The following is a 26,697-nucleotide window of genomic DNA, read 5'->3' as shown; positions in this document are numbered from 1 at the left end:
ATGAATATGTAACTTGTTTCACCAACCATTCCTAAGCAAGTCCTAGACATAGTCATTTTTGTAATTTTAGTTGTCTTTCCCTACTCTTTAGATGTCTCCTTTCTCCTCAGTCTTTCTGAAAGGTGTTCTTGGTGACTGAAATGAAAGCATGGCAGTTTTGCCTTTTCATGTTCAGACTTTACTGCTTCTGGGATTGATTTTTGTGTGAGAGGCAAGGTAGGGTTCACTCTTTAAAAATTTGTCTGCATTTTATACCCATTTGTCCTAGCAACGTTTATCAATCACATGTAGTACATCCTTTTCATAAAATAAATGTCTTCTTTTTCTGGAGCTTGGGTTACTTGCAGTACTTGGCATCAGAGTTTCTGGCAGAGTGTTTTCCACACACCATTAGTATCAGCATCACCTAGCGATAATGCAGATTATTGCCCCCCACACTGAAAACATAGTAGGGCAGGACAGCTGCAGTCTGTTTTCATAGAAGAACCACATGCTGTTTGAATGCATGTTTCAGTATAGGAATGTCAGTTTAATGGCTGATGTTCGACCACCAAAGAATTATGAATCCAACTTGCAAGAACTGCAGGTACTGTTTGTAATTCTACATTCCCATGATTTTCTGCCGCTTTTCTGGATAGCATCACAAATTTGCTCCATAATGCTGGAAGTTATGAAATTGAATCTTACCTGGGTTACGGTAACAGTGAAGGCAAAACCATTTGCAGGTATCATTCTAGTGCAAAGCAAAAAGACTGCTGCTGCTGTTGTCTCTATGTATGAGAGTTTCCATCTCATTTTTTGGCCTAGGAATGTGTAACACACTTGCCAGCTCGTTTGATGTTCTTGATTATTTTTTCTTTCTTTCTTTCTTTCTTTCTTTCTTTCTTTCTTTCTTTCTTTCTTTTTTTTTTTTTTAAATTTTGGGTATTGAATTAGTTTCTATCAGTTTCTACCTGTTCCACTATATTTTGGGGATAGCTTTTCTGTTAAATTGAGTCAATTTTACTAGCTGTCTATTTAGGAAAATGCAAACTAAGATGCTAATATGACAACATTGTCAACCTTTTTGTTGTGCTTTTAGGAACAGTCATGTAAACTTAAGTAAAATCTTTTTAAGAAATTGAAGACAATTATGAGTCTCCCCTCAGCCCTTTCTTCGCCCCCAGGGTTTCTCTGTGTAACAGCCCTGGCTATGCTAGAACTAGACTAGGCTGGCCTTGAACTCAGAGATCCTCCTGCCTCTACCTCCTTAGTCCTAACTGCCTGGCTATAATTTCCTTTCTTGCAAACTCAAAAAGTAATAGGAAAGCTGGGTGTGGTAGATCTCTGTGAGTTCGAGGCCAGCCTGGTCTACAGAGTAAGTCCTGGACAGGCTACACAGAGAAATCCTGTTGGGGGTAGGGGGAAGTAATAGGAAGAGGAGGGAAATAAGCAAAAGACAGGCACTTGCTCTTAATGTCTCCAGAGCTCTGCATTCCAGGTGAGCCACTGTACTTGCACAGCTCTTTATGTGGGTGCCAGGGATCCAGACTCGTGCCTTATGCACTGAGCGCCCAGCCTGCTCACACCTCCCCAGGTGCTGGGCTTACTGGTGTGCACACCACTCCATTTGTGTTTCAAACATTGACAACTTGACTGTTACCATTATGTATAAATAATCTGACTGTAATTTTGTATAGTCTTTTTAGCTTGTCACATTTTGATAATGACCTGTCATATGAGGGCAGGTATGAATTTTTTATTTTTTAACTTGTGTCATGCCAGCATTTTGAAAGTTCGGGAGTTTGGATTGCTTTGGTTTTGTTTCATGAAGCTGGGTTTTATAATTCAATTGGGATAGAACAGAGGCTGGCCTTGAGCTCCTGATCCCCTTGCTTGTGCTTCCTGAGTGCAAGGTTTGCAGGCATTTACCACGGCACCTGATGCACTCTGGATCTGGGAGTCGGGGTGCTCAATCTGTGTCTGTTCCTGGGGGTAATGGTCACTGTTGTGTCTGTGTGGTGGGAAAGCTGCATAATAATGTGCTACTGCTGCTACCTGTCTCTTTGAGACTGTACAGAGTGACAGTTTGGTAGCTTGTAAGTACATGCATTAGAGCGGCTGGTATCTTATCTACTAGAATGTTGCTTGCTGTAGCATCTTGCTTTTAGATACCATTTATCTACCATCCGGCAGTTCCACAATAATACGAAACTTTCCAAATTTCGTCAAATGTTTCAAAAGATACTTTTAAGTTAGAGAGTTATGCTCCTTGTTGTGTTATTTGCTGATTTGTTCTTTTAGTCTTTTGTACTGTGAAGGGAACCTAGGGCTTTGAGCAGCGTTGGCTAATGTTTAACCACTGAACTCTATGTAAGCCCTTGGTCTTTTCAGACAATGTCTCACCTGTGCCTAAGTTCACTTTGAAAGTGAAATATTCCTGCCTGCCAGTATCTCCCAAATGCTGGGATTAGGAGTGTGCACTGCTACATTACCCAGCTTTGAACTCATTACCTGTTAGTGTTAGCTAATTTTTCTATCCTGCCTGCAGCTCCTGGGACTTGTTATTTAAAGAAGAATCTTCCTTACAACAAATAACCACCCACGATTTTTCTTTTTTTTTTATTTTTCTTTTTTTAATATAAATCATTAGAATTCATTGTAACAAGAAGGAAAATACTTTAAAAATATATATATGGACAAACCAGGCCTTTAATCCCAGCGCTCAGGAAAATCCCAGCACTCAGGAGGTAGAGGCAGGCAGATCTGTTACTTGGAGGTCTACAAAGTCCAGGACAGCCAAGGCAGAAACCCTGTTTTGAAAAACTAACAACAACAAAAATAAACAAATTGTATGTGTGCTTTAAATCATGTAACTCTGTAAGTCTCTCAACAATAATAATGACAATAACAAAATAAAGTTAGATGAAATAGAGTAGCATTCAGCAAAAAATGTTTTTGGCTAGAAGTGATTTTTTTTTTTAAATGAAAGATAACATCCTTACTATCAAATTCATAAATTCTCTGTCAACAGTTTGCCTTAAATACCATGTGTGAAGGGTGGCAATGAGTAAAAGAGACACGGCTTGAAGTAACAAAAGTTTCTGGAGCAGTCTTCTGTGGCATGAAGTACAGACAAATGAGTGGATTAAGTATTGTGACCTTTCACTTTTTTCAGGATAGTGGTTCGTTATAAACCACACCAGTAAATAATAAAGCTATTTATTTTAATCACTGAAATGTTCAACAGCTATTTCAGCTGTGTGGGCCATTGTAGATAGCATTAACTTTGCTGAAATACTGGAGGTAGATGAGGTAGCAAAGTGCCGCTTGGTTCCCTTGGTTACTGCGGGTGCCCACACCATGTCAGGACAACCAGCTGGCCTTCTTTCTTGCCTTCCCATGTCTGTTCTCTGGGATAACTAAGCTGTATTTCCAAGTAACTAAAGTAGGGCTGAGAAGCAAAAGGGCACTGCTGCTTCTCCGTCTCGCAGAAAGTGGACGCCTGCATCCTACTCTGTTTATTTGCTATGTAATTCTGGGTGCCTAAATTTGATGCTATTGAGCTACTACTTTTTATCCTTAGCATTGATTGGGTTTTTCCCTCTCTCTCTCTCTCTCTCTCTCTTTTTTTTTTTTTTTTTCTTTTTTTCTACTCTGCTACTCCTAGTCTTTCTGGAACCACTAGTGTTGTGGTAAGTATTTAAATAAGACCTACAAAGTTTTTGACCTAGTGAGGATGTTTTTACCCTCGCCCATCTTGGTGAAAACTTTGTAGACTCCAGCTGGTCTCTGTGGTTTTGCAGGTTTCATTGTTACCTTGTGTGTGTGTGTAGGCTGATAAAACTTCTGTTTTGAAGCACCCCTGTCCTTGCATGCTGTGTCAGATGGCATCCATTGTTTGTGTTTCATAGTATGTTTTTGCGTTACCTCCCCCTTTTTTCTATTTTGTGTCTTTGTTTGGGGGCTCAGTTAGAGAGGGAAGGAAAGGCTGTACTGGCACCCTCACTATTTTTGCTGCAGTATTGGGAATCCAGCTTTGTTGAGTGGGCCACACACAAAGCACAATAGCTAGTGTTTTTGAGCTTTAGATTGATTCCTTCTCAGTCTGCTAATGATACATTTGTGTATTTGTTTGCTTTTGTTTTTTCTGAGTCAGGGTGTCTCAGTGTAGCCCTCCCTGTTCTGGAACACAGCTCTGTATATTAGGCTGGCCTGGAACTTGCTTCTGCCTCTCAAGTGCTAGATAAATGGTATGTGCCACCTATCTTGGAGATTAATGATACTTTTAAATCATTGACTCATAACAGTAGTAAACCCTTTATCAAAGTCTATGTTGCATTATAACTCATTCAAATGTAAAGACATAAGATGGTGTTAAGCATTTTTTAAAGGTACACACATGGTTTTAGGGTTTATCATACCATAGTATGCAGTTTGCTTCCATAGTATGCAGTTACCTCAGAACTCTGTTGTAATGAGATTTACATTTACGATCAGGTCATATCTTTTATTCTTTAAATTTAGATTAAGATTATATAATTGGAAAAAATTGGGAACACCAAGCTAGACTAGAGTACTAAACTTTGGGAAAGAACTTAGAGAGAATTCTGTCATCAAATCAAATGTCTAATTTTTGTGAAATAATACTTGAGCAAAATTAGTAAAAGAATACAGTTATATACCATATACCTAGCTGTCACTATGCACAGAAGGAGAGCATCAGTCCCTAGACATGGCCCCTGTGTCACCTGACTGCAAAGCTCCCTGTTTTCTTAGAGCAATTGTAAGCCTTGCTTCATGATAATTCTTTGCCTTTGTGTTTCATTTGTTTATTTTTAAATAACATTTGTCAACCTGATGTAAATGCAGTAGTATTCCTGTTTTGGATTTTGCTTCTTTTCCTCCAATATTACATTTATAAGGCTTGTTTATACAATTTATTTGTATTGAGTATAGCTCTTACAGAGTCTGTAGTATTCCTTTTATGAATATGCCAGAATTTATTTTCTAGGGGAAAGAGAAAAACCACTAATGAGTATTAAGAAAACAAACATCACCCAGTAAAATATGAAACAAGAATGCCTGTCATGAGATGCTTTTTTACATTTACAATTTCTTTCCCGTGTTTTTTTTTTTTTTAATTGTTTTTAAACAAGCACTTCTGGTCATTGGAATTAGTCTGACAATGTTCTAGCATGATGAAAATACCAGAATTTATGTAATAATTTAAATTGGGCATTTATTTTCATTTTGCTTTAAAGAAAACTATTACTGGGTTACTATTTTGTTAGCATGTATTAGGACAATAATTTTTAAAGTGTCTTGAACATTATAGAAGTGCAGATTCATTGCTGCCTCCCCCTTCCCTTTAGTCAGAACCTCTGGATAGATGCAGGAGACTGAAGTAGGCGCTCAAGATGAGCTTCCACATAGTAAAGGTTGGGATGCCTGCCTAGGGCTAGGCTGTCTGAGCCACAGCTCTGTGCACGATTGCTGTTGCTGCAGACTGGAAACCTACCTTTTCCATGGAGGTTGTATCAGGTTTTATCCAGCACTGGGGTGGTTGGCCATCTGTACCTCTGTAGCCTGTAATGGAAACTTATTTTAAACTTTGAATAGTTTGTGAGCTCATTTTTAACTATAGTTGAATTTTGTTTTTTTCAGATTTACTGAAAGAACTGACTTAAATGTACTGAGATTTTTTAGAAATATTATTATAAAGTTTTCAAACAAACTATAAAGTATAAGGTATGTGTATAGTATGTATACTGAAGTATATACTGAACAAATAAGCTTCATGTCATTCATATTCTAGGGTTCATTGTATTTTCTTATATTTACTTCATTTTTTTCTTTCAATTATTTTAAGCTAACTTTCTGATGTGATGTCATTTCACCCCTATGTACTTAAACATGAATATCTAAAATAACGAGCCATTTTCATGATGTAAGGACAATGTCTTACATACCAAGGGACATTTTTAAGCTTTAGTTAGCATAAGAATGTGCTATCGTGCATACGAATTCCAAAAGGAAGACACAATTTTGACTGTTTGGATAGTTAGAGCTAGAGGTTTTGAGTTAAATTATTCTTTAAAAAGTTTTAACTCAAATTTATTTTAGTCACATGATCAAAATGAATGTTGTCTGTTTCCCCAACAAAGTGAGAAACTAGGCTTCCTCAAATAATTACTTAAATAATATAATTAACTTTGCCATCTTGATATAAAGGAATTATATTCTTATTTTGGTCCATGCCCTCTCCCCCCGCCGATTCTTTCAAGAATAAAAACATTTCAGATCTTCTGTAGTTTATCACTTATTTGCTAAAACTCAGCATATGATTTTTGATTTTGTTTTGTTAACAAGTACAGAAAAGAAATAAATGCTACTCAGAGAAGCAGCTCCTAGAAAGTGCAGACAGATTCCTCTCAAACCTGCTGCTGGCTTGCTTTTTAATTAATTGTTTATAATGTCAGTGTTTAGAGAACCCAAGTTAGGGCTTTGGTTTTGTCTACCATGCTGGTCATTGGTTTATTAAAAAAGGGACTTTTACAATAATTAGGAAGGTAAAAATTAAGTAATAAGCTGTTATTAAGTAGTTCAGATTGATACTTAGTAATTTTCTTGAAATTTAGTGATTGAATTAAATACTAAATTGTGTTGGGTAGGAAGTTGACTATCATAATACGTAATGTATGTTTAAAGTGTAGATGTGTTGGGCTGTGGCTCAGCAGTTAGGAGCAGTGGTTGCTATCCCTGAGGACCTGGTTTCAATTCCCAGTACCCACATCGCAGCTCACAACTAGCTATCTGTACCTCCAGTTCTAGGGGATCTGACACCGTCAATCAAGCATGCAGGCATGCAAAACACCAGTGTATATAGATTAAAAACAAAGTCATTTAAAAATGTCTATGTGGATTAGAGTTGGAGGAGATATGAGCAGAATTGTAAAGGCGTAAATGGACAAAGAAAGTCTTTGTCTAATGAATAAAAGGTATATGTGCGCAGTACAGGGGAGAGAACAATTTGTATGAACGGTTTGTGGGTATAAAGATCCGGTAGAGGTAGCAAATATCTCTAGTGCTATTTCAGCAGAAAGCAGACACCTGTAGTGGTAGTCCAGAGGGTAGCAGATAGCTGTAGTGGTACTCGAATGGGTAGTTGTACCCCAGTGGATAGCAGACACCTAAAGTGGTACTCCAGCAGATAGAAGAAGCCTGTAGGGGTAGTCCAGTGAATAGCAGATATCTGTATTGCCACTCCAGTGGGTAGCAGACAACTGTAGTGGCGCTCCAGCAGATAATTGTGGCTATTTAGAGTGGGTTGTGGCTGTCAAGAGAAATGGTTAAATTTGACATACTTAGGAGGTCACATCTACCATTGTGGAGAGGTTAGACAGTAGCCACTGTGCCACAGGCCTGACTGGACCCTTGTCCTCATCTCTGACTGAGAATGGGGAACATTTTGGTCACATTCACTGGTAATGTGTCATAAACCTTTTTTGAAAAGATTTTCCTAGTTCTGCCTTTGGAAACAGGAGTTCTGAGCAGCTAATGATTTCTACAAGGAGGATTCAGACTTGCAGGAGAGTGCCACATAGCTAATGTTTTAGGCTGTGTCCTGTTCTATAAGTGAGCCATAGAAAATAAGTGAAAGAGCAAAACTACCAGTGTGTACCGAAACACCAGTTTTTTATAGTTTTAATGTGTCACATTACTCTTACACATTTTACATTTTATTCAGTCATTTAAAATTGAGACAGTGGCTGTACAAAACAAAAACAAGTTGTGAGCCTAAGTGCATTTTCCTTAACAGGAAACTTTGAGGTAGGTAGAGTAAGGAGACTGAGATGCTAATTTTCTTGATCCCTAAGGGTCACTTGTCCTTACAGTTATTCTAATGGAATATTTTATTCTTCTATTTGAGTTTAGGGACCCAAGAGGCAAAACCCATATACAAACAAGAAACCACCAGCCAGCACAGTGTAGTAGGGTGAATTCCCAGAACAGCAGCATCTCGGGGAAGGTAATTAACACACACTTTAACTAGTAGCAGCTTCCAGAGGTCAGGCCCCATGGGAGAGAGTGCTGACAGGTTTTGTCAGCCTTAAGTACTGTGTGTGAGGAAGTGGAGCCTGGGGCATCTGATAGGATGATAAACCTTCTAAGATCATCCTGTAAAGGTTTCTTGTGTTGTTCCCATTTGGGAAAAACAAAAAAACAAACAAACAAACAAAAAAACAGCTGTAGTTTTATGATGACTTGGGGAGGATTTATACTGCAAACATTTACCAGAAGATTGTTTCCCTCATTATGTTGCTTTTTCAAGTCCTCACATTCCTGTAGATGACTGTGAACTCATTTAATACATGGCCTACCTGTAAACTTCAGTAGAAGGCACTATTGGCCACCAAATAACTTGTTAATAACATTCACTTTAAGAAAGTATAAGGCTTGGAATTTTTCTGTGCAGAACTACAGTGTCTCCCTCCTGTCCCCTCTTCCATATCCCCCTGTTGGAAAGTATCTAGAAATGTAAATTATACATCTTTTGTTACTTTTGCTTCTGGTTGCAATGACAGCATGGTAAAATCTCCATCTTGGGGGAGGAGATGAATGATGTCAGTTAGCTATTCGGAGCCGCTTTTGTTAATGTGAGCACTACATTAACAAGAGTCTATGAATTATTTTCTAGTCTGGACAGGATGGAAAGCTATTCTGGAGAAAAGCTCCTTTTTACTCATTCAGTAATACTGAACCCCTTGCTTTGGCATAGATTTATGAAGGAAATGGGTGTTTTTGCTGTGAAACATAAGATATGCTTTAAAATAATTGTCTTCTTAGTTAGAATTACTTAATATTTTGTATTTTAAGTCTTAAAGGCATTTGGTTTGTCAGTTTAAGTAAGACTGTAATTATACCTGTGGTTCTTTTTTTTTCTTTCTTTTTTTGTTTTTTTTCCAGACAGGCTTCTCTGTGTAGCCTTGGCTGTCCTGGACTACTTTGTACACCAGGCTGGCCTCAAACTCACTGAGGTCTGCCTGCCTCTGCCTCCCAGGGTGCAGGGATTGCAGGTGTGCACCCTCTGAGCCTAGCTACACTTGAGGTGATTGATAAATTCTAATTCTACTGAATTTATTAGCTGGTTACACTCTGTGAGAAGCAATAGTTTTTGTTTATATTTTAAGAGACTTAAGATTTAAGATAATTTCAGCTGAATCTTCAGTAGGGGTGTGTGTGTGTGTGTGTGTGTGTGTGTGTGTATGAATAGCCAAAATGTGGCAAGACAGCACGTATTTGATAGGGATATAATACTTATGGGAGTTTTTCAGAAATAACAGGTGAAAACAATTATAGGATGGTGGCCTGTACTGTTGGTACTCTGATTCTGGACTTCCTGTCAGTCTTTGGTCACATGTTCTGAAACTGAAAGGAATTGCTAATATTTATATTTAGAAGCAGATTATTTTGGGACATTGAGCTTGAAAATGGAGACCTTTAGCTGTCGCTGATACAGATTTAGAGTGTGTTGTTTTAAGCCAAGAAAACACACAAACACATACACACACGTGGTTGGGTAAATTATAAAGAAAAGGAAAGTACTGTTTACCCGCAGTTTGGAGGGCCGAAAATTCAATCTATGAAGTTCGGTCCATCTGTTTGCCCTCTCAGAAGGTCTCATGGTGGCTGGACAAGAGTGGGAGGAACCTGTATAGACATCCCAAGGCAAAGCAAGAGCCTAGAGGGAGTCAAGGACAAATTAATACATTTGCTGTCACAGGAAGTGGTGCAGGCCTTTGAGAATTACACACACTTGGGCCCCACTCCCTAAAACTTCCATCACTTCCCAACACAAGCTCAGGCCCAAGTTTCCAGAGTGTAGAACTTTGCAGTGTGTGGGAACACTCAAAGCGTTTCTCGTGTTCTTGATTTTCTTAGGGTCATCTTGTCCCTGTTTCCCAGTCCTTCATTACTACTTACGTTGGGTTGTTTTTTGAGACTCCCTGGTGGCAGAGACCACTGTGTGTACTGTATCAGGCTTTACCAGACCCACTTGTATGAATCGTTAAAGCACTCATCTTTAGGTCTTTGTTCCCTTACTGGTATAGTTCTTAAAAATGTTTGCCACCTGGGATTTGATCTGATTTCCGTGGGAGCTCACTTGTCCCCAACTATTTTTTACTTTTCAACCATTTCACATCTGTTCCCTTTCACCTGTCTATTTGATGAGAGCAGTTGTCCAATTTTAATGGACATTTTCCTGTAAGATAGATTAATTCACTCACAGACTTAAAAAAAAAATCCCATTCTTTTTTTATTTGTCTAGGGAGGTGTCTGTGTTTGGCATCAGTCTTCTCTACACAAAGTTCAATGACAGGAAAGAGCATCTGTGATTATGACCTATTGCTGAGGTTTTATAATCATTCCAACTTCCAGATTTATATTGGCTTCTTACACACGCACACACAGGAGTGGGGGTGGGGGGACACGAATATGAACATTTTAACAATGAAAAAGCCACAATATAGGATGAGGAATAGTTCAGCGACTTTTTGGGAGTGAAGTTGAGGCAAGTGAAAAAAGAGTTGTTTGTTAAAATCCTATGAATTGTAGATACTCAAAGGGCAGATGTCTTCATGGTGTTTTCAAAGATTGTGACTGTGTCAGATATGTGAGTTGAAATATCTGTGTGCTTTTACGTTATGCCTTAAACAATGGCTGTAAAACGTTCTCATTTTATAGCATGACTTACTGACGCTCACATATTTAATCTTCCTTGGTTCCTCATCAGTTCCTGAATAGTTCTCAAATATATGAAGCACATTTGGTTAGAATGCTTTCTTACCTCACTGTCTTTTCTTATCTGTAAAAGGAGATTAGATGCTCCTGTAGGACCCATTTCCATTCTAATACCATTGAGCCATGAAGGTGGGAGTGACTAACAGTAGCTTCTTCTGTACCACACTGACATTTGAAACCCAGTAGAAAGCAGGAGAAAGTCTGTTCTTGTGTCACTGCTTTGCTCTCATGAAGAAGGACTCTCTGGGTTTTTATTTTTTATTTTTTAAGCTGTACAGAAAACTAAAAGGCTTATTTTTAAAACGGTTTTAAGACATTCAGTAAACCCTTTTAGTTCTTCCAGTCTAAACAACCAGTGAGATGACCTTTTACTCAGATAGTTAAATGCTAACTATGTGTCAAAAAGTAGTATTAATGACTTTTTGACTACAAAAAATAGGTCACCTCAACTTTGTTTTATCATTTCCTTTTTCCATTATCTTTATATATAAAGACTACCTGAAAAAGAATGAAGGAAAGCTTGTCACACAGGCAGACAATAGAATACATTGACTTTCCTTAACTTGGACTCACATGAAATAATTTCTGAGACTCTCCGTTATGCGGCTGTCTATGGACACGAGTTATGTATATTCCTCCACATCTGCCTTGTGTGACTCTTTAGAGAATCTGATCTTTAGAGGATAAGGCACTAGATGAACAAGGTTAAAATGTAACAAGCGGCTTTGTTTTGGAATGTATTTTGCAACATTGTGGAGCTGGCTCTTCACTGCTCTGCGTTTTAATTTTGTTAGACATATTTCACTCCCTGGCAGAAGTAACTGTCCATTCTCAGTGTTGGAGATTTCATTTTCTGTTTTCTCCTTTGACCTCTTGAGCTGAAGTTTTATACCTGTTAGAAAACCGTGGTAGCTTAGAAAGAAGATAAGTGATCTGCATTTTGTCTTTGTAGTTAGTTAGCTTGTCTTTTTGGGAGGATTTTTTTTTTTTTTAAGCAACTAATCCTACACATGCCATTGAATAGGTCTCCCTAAGCAGCTAAAATGGAGGTCTTCTCAGGTTAGACTTCAGAACTTTGGCCGCGCCTCATGCGCTATTCCCCATAAGACTTGTTTGCTTACAGGAATTGATTCATTTTTCTTTTTATTGATATGTTTGAAACAGTTTTTCCTTTTAAATAAATTTGGAACAGCCTGAGCTATTTAAGGCTTGATTGTAGTTATGGTTAGTAATTAGAGTTCTTTGTTCTTCCTCTAATTATACTACTCTTACCTTGTAGAATTCAGGCCAATTTAATTTAGGTATTCAGTGTTGTCTGTAGGTCTGGGCGGGAGAGGAAGTGGGAGTACATACATAGTCTATAAGGGTGTTTAGCTTCTGCCTCACAGGTGATTTCAGATGAGAGATAAGATCTACATAGAGGCAGTGGTGGCACATACAATGAGTTTACAGGCCGATGGAGGGTGTTTGGAGCTGAAGCTCTTAATATTACATGATAAAACTTGATTCAAACTTGAAGGAGGGATGGTTGTTCTTTTGTTCTTTGTTTTAACCAAATACAAGAAAGCAAAGCCTATTTACTTGAGCAAAACCACAGAGGTGTCATAGTTATTCTCTTGGGAGGAAGAAATTAAATGGTTTCACTAAATTTGTATTAAGATAATATGGGAAATGGCCGAGTACAGAGACGGGTGGCGATGTGTGTACTGAAATGATTGTACTCAGCAGGAGCCAACATGCAGCAAGCCAGTTCTGCCACTTTGGATTTCTTTCCATTTGGGCCTATATTCTCTTTAAGTGAGCAACTGAACCAGGCGAGTTTCTAGGCTCCTCATACATACTATTTCAGATTCCGTTATTGAAGATGGGAAAGGACAGTTACCTTATTTGGAGGGCTGTATTGCCTGGTATAGCAAATGGAGATTATTTGTAAAAATTCTTGTAAACACATTTATCTATCATTAATTTGTTCCACTGTTGGTTTTTTTTTTTTTATTCCGTTCATATCTACTTAGAGATGCTTAAGCCCATCTATCATTTCCTTCTAGAAATTATTAGGCAGTTAAAATATTCAAAGGTTAAAATACAAGAACCTGCAAACCTGTGTCCGTGCCATCCACACAGCCAGACTCCACCGGCCTGCCTCTCTTCCCTTGCTGTCTAGACTTTCGTGTGAGGAGAATAGCCTCTCCTCCCTTGTGTTGAGTTAACCAAGTTGCAGCTAGGTCACTTACTGCTGTTGTAGAATAATGAATTGATATGTAAATCTTACAGTAAGGGCTAGAGCCTAGGACTTTCCATCACAGGTCCAGGGCTTGCCTTATTTTGGTGGAGGCCCTGGGCTTGACTCAACAAATAATAAGAACAAGGTTCTTACCTTCCCTGTTACTCTGCAATAGGTTCTGATTGATTTTTGCCCTTGTCTTGGGGGAGGGGAAGTCTCACCATTACTTGTCCTACTGATACAATGTTCGTAAGGCTAAGGTTGAGAAGCCCTCCTCTTTTACTTGAGATTTTGGTTTCTAGGAGAAAAAAATAGGCATGTGAGTAAAAGTGTTGTTAGGCCATTGAGAAAAAGGAGTCTTTTTGTTTCAGTTATCAGCCGTGGACAAGCACTAGGTGTTTAGCTGATGTTTACAGTTTTATTGTATACACCGTTAACTGCTAGAGCAGCTGTGTCACATTTATTCTTAATAGGCATGAGTTTTTACTTCTGGAATGCCTTGACTATTGAAAAGAACAGTCACTGTTGGCTGATTACTGCGCACTTCGTTTACGTTCCCTTAATCTTCATCTCGATGCCAGTGTGCACCTAACATTATGAACATTTTCATTATCATAGCTTGGAGTACAGCTCGTGTTTGTACTTAGATGCCAGGTCTTACACCAGTGACAAACAGCTGAGGTGCCTATTTAACACAGCTCTTGCCCACTACTTCAGGCATTTGGCTACCTGAAGCTACTGCACTGCGTTCCCCTCTTGTCTCCTCTTTTACCTTCCTCCTTTCCCCATATGGCTCAGGGTCATGACCACTCTGGACTCTTCTAGATGTGTCTGCCTCTGGCTGTGCTGTCCCTTTTATGTACAGTAAACTTTTTCCACCATACCTATTCCTTCTTTTTATTTAATTTTTCATTCATCTGGTACCAAAACTTGGGATCGTACCATGGACCTTTATGCCTAAATACTTTTAGGCTTCAAAGTTAAGTTTTATTAGACCACTAAAGCTAGTAAGATAAATATCATTGATGTACAGGAAAAACACAAAGGCAGGCATGATTAACTTTACTGTGGAGAAGGAATATTTTAAGAAAGAATACCGTAGAAAGACAAACACTTTATCAAACTTTTGATGATGTTCTTAATTATGGAGCAGGGCATAGGTGGCTCACCCTCGTCTTTAATCCCAGCATGTGGGAGGCAGAGGCAAGCAGATCTCAGAGTTCAAGGCCAGGCTGGTCAACAAAGTGAGTTCCAGGAAAACCCTGTCTTGAAAAAACAAACAACAGCAGCAACAACAAAAAAAATTTGTTTATGGTAGGAGATTGGGGTGGTGTTGCATTCAAGAGCTATAGAGAAACATTTGGAAGTTTGATTACATACATGTATTTAACCATTACTTGCTGGTTCATGCCTGGATTTTTGTGTCTTTATCTCTTGGGTCCTGAGTCTTTGAGTAGTTGAAGATATTTGTTTTTTGATAAGATATTTTTTTTTCCTTCTAAGAGTTTGGAAAGTCCTCCCAGTAAATAACTATATTAGTTATTAGAAATAATTCAATTTCTAGACCTCCCTTCCTTCACTTTGCATTTCTAGCCTCACAGTTTCTTCTGAACAACATGGTTTTTCACCAAAGACTTGCGCTTCACTTCTTGTGGGCATTCTTTGCTTCCTTAATTTCGAGGAGTGCATACTCTGGAAGCTCCTTGAAAATAGTCCTAGGAGGCAAAGGTTTTTGGTGCCTTGCCTATCTGAAGCAAAAACTGCATGTCTGGCCCAGGGGAAGTATGTAGTACTTTAGACTACATGTCTTAATGAAGTGCCTTTTTAGAATTTGAAGTTACTGTTTGACTTGTTTTCTAGCTTCCAGCTTTGTTGAAAAGACTAATGCCATTCAGATTCTGAAAAGCAGTTAACCTATCATTCTACCAAAAAAAAAAAAAAAAGCCTGGGTTTTAGATATCTTACTTTGACTGCCTTTTTCTTCTTGGACCTTTTAGTTTTAGATTTGTTTGTTTGTTTGTTTTTTACAGTCTCTATTGCTTTTTTAAAATTTTACAGTGATATACTCTTACGTGGCTGTTTTATTTTTATAGTCGTTCATTTTCTATACTGATTAACCATAGCTCAGAAAGATATATTGGATTTCCTCCTTCCTCAGCTCTGTGGTTCTGTTTAATTGGATAGTAGTGCACCTGAACTGATCTTATTTTATTATCTGCCTCCTTAACTTTTGGCCCTACTTCCTGGCAGACTGAAGAGTTGTGTGGAGTTATGGTGAAGGACTCTGAAGCCAGAAGTTAGAATCCTCTTGTAGCCTATTCATATATATATCCATCCCCATCCGTCCATGTTCTTAGCCTGTCTGCTTTTGTCTTTAAGGGGTTAAGACTGAATTCAAAGCATGATGGCATAAATTGATAATCTAGATAGTTTTCTGATACACAGTAAATGTTAGCTATCATTAGTTGACTTTAGTATTAACCTTAAATTAAAAGCTCATCTTTCTGTGTAAATTTTTAATTCCATAATTTTTTTGAACTTTGATTTTGTGTGTGTGTTTGTGTGTATTTGAGTCACATATGCCATGGTGTGTGTAAAGATCAGAGGACAACTCTGTTCAGTCTGTTCTTGCCTAAGTTCCGAGGATTCAGTACAAGTCCCCTCAGGCTGCCAGTCAAGGGTCTTAGCCTGCTGAGTCATCTCACCAGCGTTAAACGCTTTCTTCCATTTCTCTATCACTGTTTTCTAGCCGTTCATTCTTATTTCATGGATGCAGTGTCATCTTGACTTATTATAACTGGACAATTGAGAACAATTTGGGGGAAAAGTCTTTAACATGTAAGATGGAAGTCAAAGGATTTGGATTGTTCATGTTTCCTTTGTATTATTTTATGTTTGCTTACATGTTAAAGGCATTTTCTAAATTCCTCATAATTATATACAAATTATATTTGACAGGAGTTTACATTTGTGTATCCTGTCCTCAGTATGTCACATCAAAGAAAGCTTGGTGCTGTTTAGAAATTTTGCCCGCTTAAAAAAACTACAGAATTGGGGCTTATTTGTATTGATTTTTAAAGAGTTCTTAGCACAGTAAAGATAGTGCCCATTTGTTTTTGATAGATAATGCAAATATTCTTTGTCAGCCATCTTTTGAATTTGCTTCTAATGTATTTCTCTGTGATACTGTGATACTTTTTTTTTTCATTATGCCTAATAGAAAAGTTTCTTAAAAGCCCTGATTGATGGTTTTTGTTTGTTTGTTTGCTTGTTTTTGTTTTAGACAGGTTTTCTCTGTGTAGTTCTAGCTGTTCTGGCCTCCTTTCTAGACCAGGCTGTCCTCCGACTCACAGAGACCTGCCTGTCTCTGCCTCCAGTGCTGGGATTAAAGGCGCGGGCTGCTGCCACAACCACCTGGCTGATGTTTATTTTTCTTAGTTGGTATAGGAAGAAACTGTGAAGATGGTTCTTTTTCAATGTGAGATTTTTCTTTATTCCTGTTCTCTTCTTTTTCCACGGTCCTAGTTTGGTCTAATGTTGTAGTAAGAAATACTGTGACCAAAAGCAACTTGGAGAGGAAAGGGCTTATTTCAGCTCAGTTATGTTGCGTCATTAAAAGGAGCCAAGGCAGGAGCTTGAAGCAGAAACCTCAGAGAAATGCTGCTTCCCAGCTTGCTCAGTTACCTTTCTTATGGCAGCCATAGTGGACTGGACCTTCCTGCATCAATTAGCAGTTAAGAAAACGTCAAAGACATGGCACCAGCCAGTCTGATCTGAGCATTTCCTCAGCCGAGGTTTCCTCTTCAAGGTAACTGTAGGTTGACAAGTGACGCTAACTATGACTCCTGGTGCCTGGTAGAAATGCTGAATTTTGTTGGTTCTTTTCCCAGTAAATGTCATATTTTCCTGCTATAGTATCAATTTCTCAGCACTTTTATGTGAAACAGACACTATTCTGGGCTAACTGGCTATTCTCCCTACCCAGATTTTGAAGTACTGTTTTTCCAAGGAGCTCTTTCTTGTGTAGGAGTGACTCATAGAAACTCCAGTTTTCAAACATTATTTGATGTTGTAAGCCCTGAATTGGAGCCTGGAGGCCATACATTTTAGCCTCATGCATCATTGTTAGGGAAAGTCATAGCATCCTTGTGTTTGCATCTTGGCCTTTAAGAATTATGAAGCAAGACTTGGCCACTGATACCTTCTGTGTCAGCTCCTTCTTATATTTTCTTGCTCTTTTGCTGTTGACTTATCTCAAGTTCTTCACTTTTCTTTTTTGAAATTTTATTTACTCTAGTGGATTAGTGGATTGAGAAGTGGAGAGAAACAAATACAACCAGTGCTCTTAACTGCTGAGCCATTTCTCCAATAAGTAAGTTAGTAAGTAAATAAATAAATAAATAAAACATTTTAAAGTTCAGACTGGTGTATTTCACTTAGGGAAACAGAATTCAATGAGTAGCATGAGAACTCTTTTCCATAGCTTTTTATAGTTTCTCATATATGAGCTATGATTCTAGTCTTAAGTCAACAGGCTGCCTGTGACTTTGACCTCACAGTTGAGAGAAGACAGTTCCCGTAAGAACCTGTATATCCTAGAGTAGATATAGAATGTCTCTTTCATCACTGGTTACTGATCTCTCAGAGTGCTTCTTCTTTTGTCTACACATCTGCTTCAGGATGTCTTGGAGGCCCCCCTTCTAGAAGCCATGGTGTCTGTCTTCTCTGTTCAGCTTCTGTCTGAGCCACTGTGAACACTCTAAATTGTTTTGTGCTTGTGGATGTAGCTGGAGGAGTCTTACATCCAGGAGAAACTGATCACTCTGGTCCTTCATTTTGCTTTATTTTGGATTTTTCCTAGCCAAACTATAAATTGCCTATCTGAGATCAAAGGTTTCCAGATCTTTTGCTCACCTTAAAGTGTGAGGGTGGAAAAAATAGTGGGACAGCAAGATGTGTGATCAGTGCCTAAGCACCAGGGAACCAAGGTGAGAGACTGTCACAGTGGAGATAGATAGCCTTCTCCCGTTGAGTATTTTCGTTTGATTTTAATAGAGCACTTCGGCAAGTATTAGTCCACACTGAATATTGCAGGAAAGAACCTAGCATTTAAGTATGAAAATTGACTGCAAGTGCTTCCTTTGGTTTGTTGCTATTTTTAATTTGTATGATGACTTAGTATCATATGGCAGAAAGGCCACTTACTATAATGTCAGTTCTACATTATTCTAATGAAGTACCCAAGCATGGCTGATTTCATAAGGCTGCTTTAGCCCACATTTCTGGAGGCTCATAAACTTGGCACTTATAATGTCTTCATGGTGATTGGCACCACAGTGGCAGATGTGCATTAGGAGGTGAGACATTACTTTGTCCGACAAGAAGCCAGGGAGCCATTAAAGTCTCAGGCTGAGACTATAATAACTTGCTCTTGGGAAACTTGCTCTAGAGTCCCATAAGAACTGCTTTAAGTTTTGGAGCATATGTCCTCAGTGACCCAACACCCCACATACTAGAATCTCATTGTAAAGGGCTGCATGTCGAAAAAGTTGATGTTGAAGCTTTGAACATAGAAACTCTTTGAGGTGCAAACACAAAACATTCCCAAGTGTAGTAGTGGATAATGTAGACCTTCAAGACTTATAAACATGCTTTTGCTCTTCCCAAAACTTTTGCATTTATCAGGCATGTGTTTAAAATACTGGGCAAGTAGAATATTTGCTAAGGTATTGTCTATGTTACTTTTCTGTTGATGTGAAGAGACACCATGACCAAGGCAACATATAGAAGAAAGAGTATATTGAGACTTACAGTTTCAGAGGGTGAGTCCATTGACTGTGGTGAGGAGCATGGCAGTGGCAGGCAGGCATGGCACTGAAGCAGTAGCCAAGAGTTAACATGCTGAGGCAACAACCTAGCTAGCTAGGAATGACATGGGCTTTTGAAACCTCAGAGCCCACCCCCAGTGACACACCTTTTCCAGTAAGGCCATGTCCCCTGATCCTTCCCAAACAGTTCTATCAACTGGGGATCAAGCACTCAAACAGGAGCTTGTGGGAATATTCTCATTTAAACCAACACTAGTACTGTGTAGCTGTAAAGAATGTGACTACTGGGTCAAATTGGGAAAGATTATTTTCACAAAGATGATCAGCATAGAAAGCTATTCTAACATGAAATTGTGTGTGTATGTGGAGAGAGAGAGAGATTTAAAAATGAGAATAATGTAAGTAATAGGCTAAATATGGGAATTTAGGTAGAGCTCACTTTTCTCATTATACTTGTTTAAGATAATGGGACGATTTTTATGCACCGATTTAAATCACACGATTCTAGTTACAAACCTTTTTCCCCCCAAATTGAGTTGTAAGTACTGTAATTCATTATTATAAGTCTAATATTGAAGTTGTAAATGCTTTTGGTCTATGTCTTTTAAAAACTATAGTTTGATATTCAGAATAGTTAAATAACCTGGGTTTCTTTTATGTTTTAGGATTTAAATGCCCGGTGTGCTCAAAATTTGTACCCTCAGATGAAATGGATTTGCATCTTGTGATGTGTTTAACAAAGCCAAGAATAACCTATAATGGTAAGTTCAGTGCCTTAAAATAGCATTTCCAGTTTAGCATTACCATAAATAATGTGAATTTCATGTCTGAGGCAAAATTTAAATGGCAGGAAGGGCTCAAAATCTCATCTTAACATACCTTTATATGTGTAAAAATCATCTGTTAATTGGGTTATATCTACCAATAATTGAAGATAAGTACATTTTCTAAGACATTTAATGGCAAGAGTGGCCATTGTCTTGTATTTCTTTTGAACCTTACTATCTGGCGTAATGATGGAATTATCACATCTTTTCTACACTTAGTTTTCTTGAAATAAGACATATCAGATGTCCTGGAAAATTCCACTGGTACATAGGAGAGAGTGAGAATGAAAAAGGCAAATGATGTTACCATAAAAATAGTTTTAGCCAGGTAATGGTGGCATATACCTTTAGTTCCAGCACTGGGAAGCAGAGGCAGGCAGATCTCTGTGAGTTGGAGGCCAGCCCGGTCTACAGAGTGAGTTGTGGGACAGCCAGGCTTATACACTACACAGACCTTGTTGCTGTGGGGGAGGGGAGATGGCTTGGCCTAAATGAGAAGGATGGCCAATACCTAGACCTCCTCATGTCTCTACTCCAGAAGATTGTTGGTTTACGCTTTGAAAACTGCTGTGCTGACTGAAATATTTTAGGTTAGGTGTAAAGAAAAAGCAATGTTTGTGATGACTCTGTTCAGGGGAAAAAAAATTAAGAATATAGAATGATTGAGGGACCAAAGAGATTTCGCAGTGGTTAGAGCACTTGTTGCTCTTCCAGAGGACCGGGGTTCAATTCTTGATACCCACATGGTGACTCACAACTCTATGTAACTCCAGTTCCAGGGGGCATGACATCCTCTCTTAGCCCCTGTGGGCGCTGCATACATGTGGTGCACAGACATAAGCATCTGTACACATAAAAATAAATAACTTTTTAAACAAATCTGTAATAAATGATACATTGTTAAGAGTAGGGATTTTTTTTCATAAATATAATTGATAGACAAGTAATGGGAGAAAATAAATGCAGGAAGTAGAGACTGAAACTTTACTGTCACCATGTACCTATGTATCAACCCACAGATAAACTTCATTCTTGCACTAACTGGCAGTTGCTTTAGGTCTGGTGTGTTGGACTAGGGTATTCTATCTTGACCCTAGTAATACAGTCTTCAGTGTCAAGTGGAATAAATTTGGAAATTAAAAATAGTTCCCTCTTGGCAAATAAGAAAAACAAACTTCAGTTGGATTTTGTGGTGCTTGCCTATAACTTCATGGCTGAGACTAAAGCCAGCCTGGGCTATTTATGTAGCAATATCCTGCAAAGAAATAAATAGATAGGAACTTAAAAAAAGAAGAAAAGACATTCAGGGTTTGAAATTTATAGATGTAAAAGTTAGTTTGAAATCAAGTGAGTGGCAAGAATACTAGTAACTGGCAGAATCTCTCGGTAGACTGCCTATGTTCAGCAGCTGTCTTTTGGGTCCTAAGACACAGTAAGTATGATACCATGAGTAAGATAGATAGAGCTTATCTACCAACAGGAATGAGATAATATATTCTTCAGATAATTTCGCCAAGTGCTTTAGGAGGACTCCCCTCGAGGGAGTGTTTCTAGCTTTAGGATCACAGTGGCAGCAAAGCATTTCTTTCCATTCACTTATCAGTATATAAGCGGAAATAGCTTCTGGCAGTTCCTTTGAATAGCATTGTATATGTTAGTTATAGCCAAACCTTTTTGCCTTATGAAATTGTCTTATTTATATAATCCAGTTGAAATTCAGTTACTTAAAAAATTTTCATTCAAGCCCAGAATTTGAGGCTAAAAGTAGATAGGTTTGTTTCCATTCTTGCTCCATTGTTCTGCCATTACATTTCATACTTATGTTTGTTATGTAGCCTTGAAAGAATTATTCTTTAATATTAACCCCCGTTTTTTAAAAAGCATAGTATGTTTGCACATAATCTCAGTACATTTAATTTTAACATAGCTAGAACATAGCATATGTTGTAGTATTTGACAGCTTTTCATTTCCTGATTTAACTGTGTTTAGTTATTACACTTGTCTACTAGATTGTCTCAAAGTGTAACTAAATACAGTGGACTCTTGTCTTGTTGAATGCTAAGCCAGTAAGTACAACCAAAGATAAAGAATGGAGAGAGGCTTGTAACTTGGAGCAAGAGAGCACTGGTGTTATTCCCAAAGCAGTGCCCTCTAAATAGTAGAATATTTAATAGTATAAGGAATAAGACTTACTGTAGGTTGCCTAAAGGAATGAATCAGAGTGACTCTGTGACCTGGTGAGCCCTCTAAATATCCCTGTAGAGTTTTAGCAAAACAAAACTCAAAGCAATTTGAAAGGTATGGTAGCAGTCTTTTTAAAAAAAAAAACAGCAGCCTTCTCCTCCAAGGGCAAGAGTTTGCCACTAAATGCTACCTGTGCTACTTAGCAGTTATTGACAATAAAACACACACACACACTAATGTCTTGCACACAAAGTTAAAGCCATTCTGAAAAATAACTAGGCCTGGGTCTGTTTATAAACATTTACAGCGAGAAGCAAAGTTGTCATAAAATTTTATTTAGTTTTTAACTTTAAAACTAGCCCATGGGCTGTGAAGGTGAAGAAGGTGGTTGTACTAATCTAGGTTACAGACAGGTATGGCACATGCCACATGCCTGCCTATCTTGGGTATGGAGACTTCTAATCGTTTTCAAGGGAAAGCCCCCGAATACCACCTCTGATACTGGTGGTGAGTCTGGTTGGAGGTAACCTTTTTAATGCCTAAACAAAACATCTGTTATCTTATCATAAAGTGTAGAGCAAATGAGTCAATAATGACTTGAAGCTGAATCTTTTGGTCACGTGACTTTGCTTCATGTTTGAATTCCTAAGTATGGACACCAACTCAGCTAGGTGGGTGTTAATCACGTTAATGCTTAAACAAGAATTCTCTTTCAGTATACTTGTATATTGTAACTTGTATCTTGTCCAGACTTCCAGAAGAGGCTAGATCTGAAATTTTGAAATGTATTTGTAAAGTATATATTAACTAGCTACAAAAATGTACACTTAGAACACTCAGGCTTGTTTTCAAATAGAGGTATTTGTAGAGGTACTCTGGGAGAGGGTTTTTCCAGACATGTGAATGTAAGCTAACGGCTCAGCTTGAGATTCATCCACGGAGATCCTGTGCTTGCTTCTGTTGAGAAGCCTGGTCTGCCTGCATCTGTCTGGATTCAGAGAACTGTGTCCTTGGTGTCTAGGTTCAGTCCTGTTGGGATTGATTCATGGCAGTTCTCCATGCTGTTTGTTCTGGCTTTTGTTAGTTAGGTTTTCAACGGCTGTGACAAAAATACCCCAAAAGCCAGCTTGAAAGGAGGAGACTGGCTTTTGACCATGGTTTCAGGTGGTGATGCTTTGGCCTTTGGGAGGTAGAAGTATGTGACTATGTGACCAAGCTCTATCTTGGTGTCCTGGGAGCAGAGAATATATGAAAGGATATGGTAGTGGTTCTGTTAGGCTCTTCAAGAGTGTGCCCAGCAATGACCCACTTCTTAACTACCATAATACCACAGTGTGGGGACCAGGCATTGGCACACAGCTGTAGGATATTTCATAACGAGATCTAACACTGGCTTTAGTGTGTCTGGGTTTTGTGGGCATGAAAGTGTCATCTGAAAGTGAATTATTACTGAGCGCTTCTGTGTGTTTTCTTGGCTTACTGAATCGCTCGTAAGCTTACTGTGGGGTAGACATGACTGAGTGGGGCATGCAGCTTTTCTTACTTAGTGTTAACCTGCTAGAAGGATGTTTGCTTTGAACTTGAATAACGTGTGTGTCATTTTCTCTCTTTTAAAACAAAAAAGCAGCTTAATCTGTCTACTTTTGAAACAGATACTATAGCGTAGGCCAGCCTCAATCTGGCCTCATCTCTTGCCTTGGCCTCTCTAAGTACTGGAATTTTGAGTCTTTTTTCTTCTTCTTCTTCTTCTTTTTTTTTTTTTTGCAGTTAGATTATGTTGGTAGATTAATGGTGTAATTTGTGTTAATTTCTGATGTTGCTGGATTTTTATATCATCATGGAGTATTTAAAAAATTGCTACTGAGGTTACACACAGGCAAATGTTATGATTTGGAAACTCTTCCTTTGCTTTAAAGTCATCTGTATAATTTAGAAAGTTCTGCTCTCTTTGTCAGCTATAACACAACTATGAATCCATCTACTCTTTAAAGGCAGACTAGCAGCAGTTTAATCAGTGCAGTCCTTTTCATTTCCTCGATGTATTCTGGGAATTTTGTTTGAAAGTAATCCTTTTCTATACCTGAGTGTGGTGGAGCAGTTACGTAATGATGGCACCCAGGAGGTAGAGGCCGGAGAAGCAGAATTTCAGTCCAATCTGGGCTACATGAGAGCCTATTTTAACCACTCAAAATAATAAGAAATAATATCTTCCTCTAAATTTTATATTTAATCAGTATAACCTTTTACATGGTATTTTCTCACATTCTTTTTACTCTTTACAATATCTTTGGGTTTTTTTTATTATCATCTGTGCTTTAGTCAAGCTAAAATATTTAATTGATATATTCAAAGAAGATAATAGTTTTAAATGAGTCTAAAAATTTATTCATGCTAAGTTTCAAATAGCCTATTTTTTTACCCTACATTTTAATAAAAACATAGATTTTCAATAGCCCTTACCAATTTAATATGCATTATTCCTTTTACTAATTTCAAAGGTAATTTTGGTAGGGAGATATATTAGAAAGTCATTTGGATTATGATGTTACAGAGTATTGTCCATCTGTTTTTGAAATTCATTGGTTTATTTTTGATTTAAGTATATTTCTGATTTTTGTAAATAATGTTATAAGCTGTCATAGTTTTAGCTGTCAACATGACACACACCTAGAGCCACTTGGGAAGAATGACCTTCAGCTGAAGAATTACTTTGATCAGTGTGGTCCTGATCGTGGCTTTGTCTCTGGTGGTATCTTCGCAATTGCTAATCGGTAACATTAAGCCCTGTGAGTAGTGCTATTTTTTTAATTCTTTATTAATTACACTTTATTCACTTTGTATCCCCCCTGTGGTTCCCTTCTTTCCTCCAACCTCTGCAAGCGTGCCCCTCCCCAAGTCCACTGATAGGGGAGGTCTTCTTTTCCTTCCTTCTGATTCTAGTCAATTAGGTCTCATCAGAGGAGTGGCTGCATTGTCTACTTCTGTGGTCTGGTAATGCTGCTTCCCCCTCAGGGGGAGGTAATTAAAGAGCAGGCCAATCAGTTCATGTCAGAGACAGTCCCTGTTCCTATTACAATGGAACACACTTGGATACTGAACTGCCATGGGCTACATCTGTGCAGGGGTCTTAGGTTATCTCCATGCATAGTCTTGGTTGGAGTATGAGTCTCAGGAAAGACCCCTGTGCTCAGATTTTTTGGTTCTGTTGCTCTTCTTGTGGAGTTCCTGTCCTCTCCAGATCTTAGTGTTTCCCACTTCTTTCCTAAGATTCCCTGCACTCTGCCCAAAGGTTGCCCATAAGTCTCAGCATCTGCATTGATAGTCTGCAGGGCAGAGCATTTCAGAGGTCCTCTGTGTCAGGCCCCTGACTTGTTCCCTCTTTTCTCCTTCTTCTGATGTCCATCCTCTTTGCCTTTCTGGATAGGAATTGAGCATTTTAGCAAGAGTCCTCCCTCTTGATTAGTTTCTTTAGGTGTACAGATTTTAGTAGGTTTATCCTATATTATATGTCTATATGAGTGAGTATATACTGTGTGCATCTTTCTACTTCTGGGATAGCTCACTCAGGATGATCTTTTCCAGATCCCACCATTTCCTTGCAAATTTCATGATTATATTGCTGAGTAATATTCCATTGTGTAGATATACCACAATTTGTGCATCCATTCCTCCACTGATGGGCATCTGGCCTGTAAAGTACCTTGGTGTGAACCTAACCAAGCAAGTCAAAGACTTGTATGAAAAAAATTTCCAGTCTCTGAAGAAAGAATTAGAGGAAGATATCAAAAGATGGAAAGATCTCCCATGCTCATGGCTTAGCAGGATTAGCATAGTGAAAATGGCCATCTTACCAAAAGCAATCTACAGATTCAATGCAATTCCCATCAAATTACCAACACAATTCTTTACAGATCTTGAAAGAAAAATTCTCACCTTCATATGGAACAACAGAAACCCAGAATTGCCAAAACAATTCTCTACAGTAAAAGAGTAGTGCTATTATTGCTATGCAGCCCAAGGTAGCTCAGGGACTAGAGAGACAGTGAGCAATTAAGAGCACTTAACTGCTCTTGCAGAGAACCCAGCTTTGTTTCTCAGCACCCACATGACAGCTTACAGCCCTCTGTAACTCCAGTTCTTTGGGCACCAGGCACACATGACACAGACACACATGCAGGCAAAACACTCACCCATAAAACAAAATTTTCGAAAAGTAACTGAAGCCAGTAAGCCTGTGACCAAGCCAGTAAGCACCCTCCATGGCTGGACTTTGGTTCCTGCTTGATTTTTGAACTCCTTCCTTGACATGCCTCAGTGACGGTTTGTGACTTACACGTATAATTCAAATAAACACTTTTATCCCAAGTTCCTCTTGGTCAAAGTCTTAATCATAGCAACAGAAGCAAACTAGAACATAAGTGAAGTATGTTTTCTACAGAGTGAAAAAATCTTCAGTTTTTTTATTGTTTGTTTGTTTGAGATAGGTTCTCTCTGTATAGCGATATCTGAAACCGGTTTGGTGTTCCCTATGTAGACCCTGTGCGGCTCAGACTCAGATCTGCCTGTCTCTTCTCAGCAGAGGTTAAAGACATGTGCTATCATACCTGGCTATGTCAACAGCTTATTAATATGTAAATTAAGTTAGTTGTATCATGGAAATATTCAATATATTTGCTAAGAGGGAGTCTTAGCAAACCAAACATGGTCTACATACGTCTGACAGATTGAGAAATTTTAGTAAAATCCCCCACTGTAACTGGTTTTACAAATTTTCCTCAGGTTTAAAGTTTAAGTTGAGTTGGTGACATTAGCTTAAAAGAAAATTTTCTGGTTTTATATATTTTTATG

At 38.4% G+C, this 26,697-nt stretch overlaps 1 protein-coding gene across 1 annotated transcript in view; it reads left to right on the top strand.

The window, feature by feature from the left end:
- Znrf2 (zinc and ring finger 2) overlaps nt 1-26,697 on the top strand; it is a 70,956-nt gene that overhangs the window by 20,844 nt on the left and 23,415 nt on the right. Inside the window, exon 2 of the mRNA XM_021648027.2 lies at nt 19,503-19,598. Coding sequence (XP_021503702.1) covers nt 19,503-19,598 — 96 coding nt within the window. The remainder of the gene's footprint in view (nt 1-19,502; nt 19,599-26,697) is intronic.

This window comes from Meriones unguiculatus, chromosome 3 (genome assembly GCF_030254825.1).
Source record: "Meriones unguiculatus strain TT.TT164.6M chromosome 3, Bangor_MerUng_6.1, whole genome shotgun sequence".
NCBI lineage: Eukaryota > Metazoa > Chordata > Mammalia > Rodentia > Muridae > Meriones > Meriones unguiculatus.
This window is presented reverse-complemented; position numbering and strand designations above follow the sequence as displayed.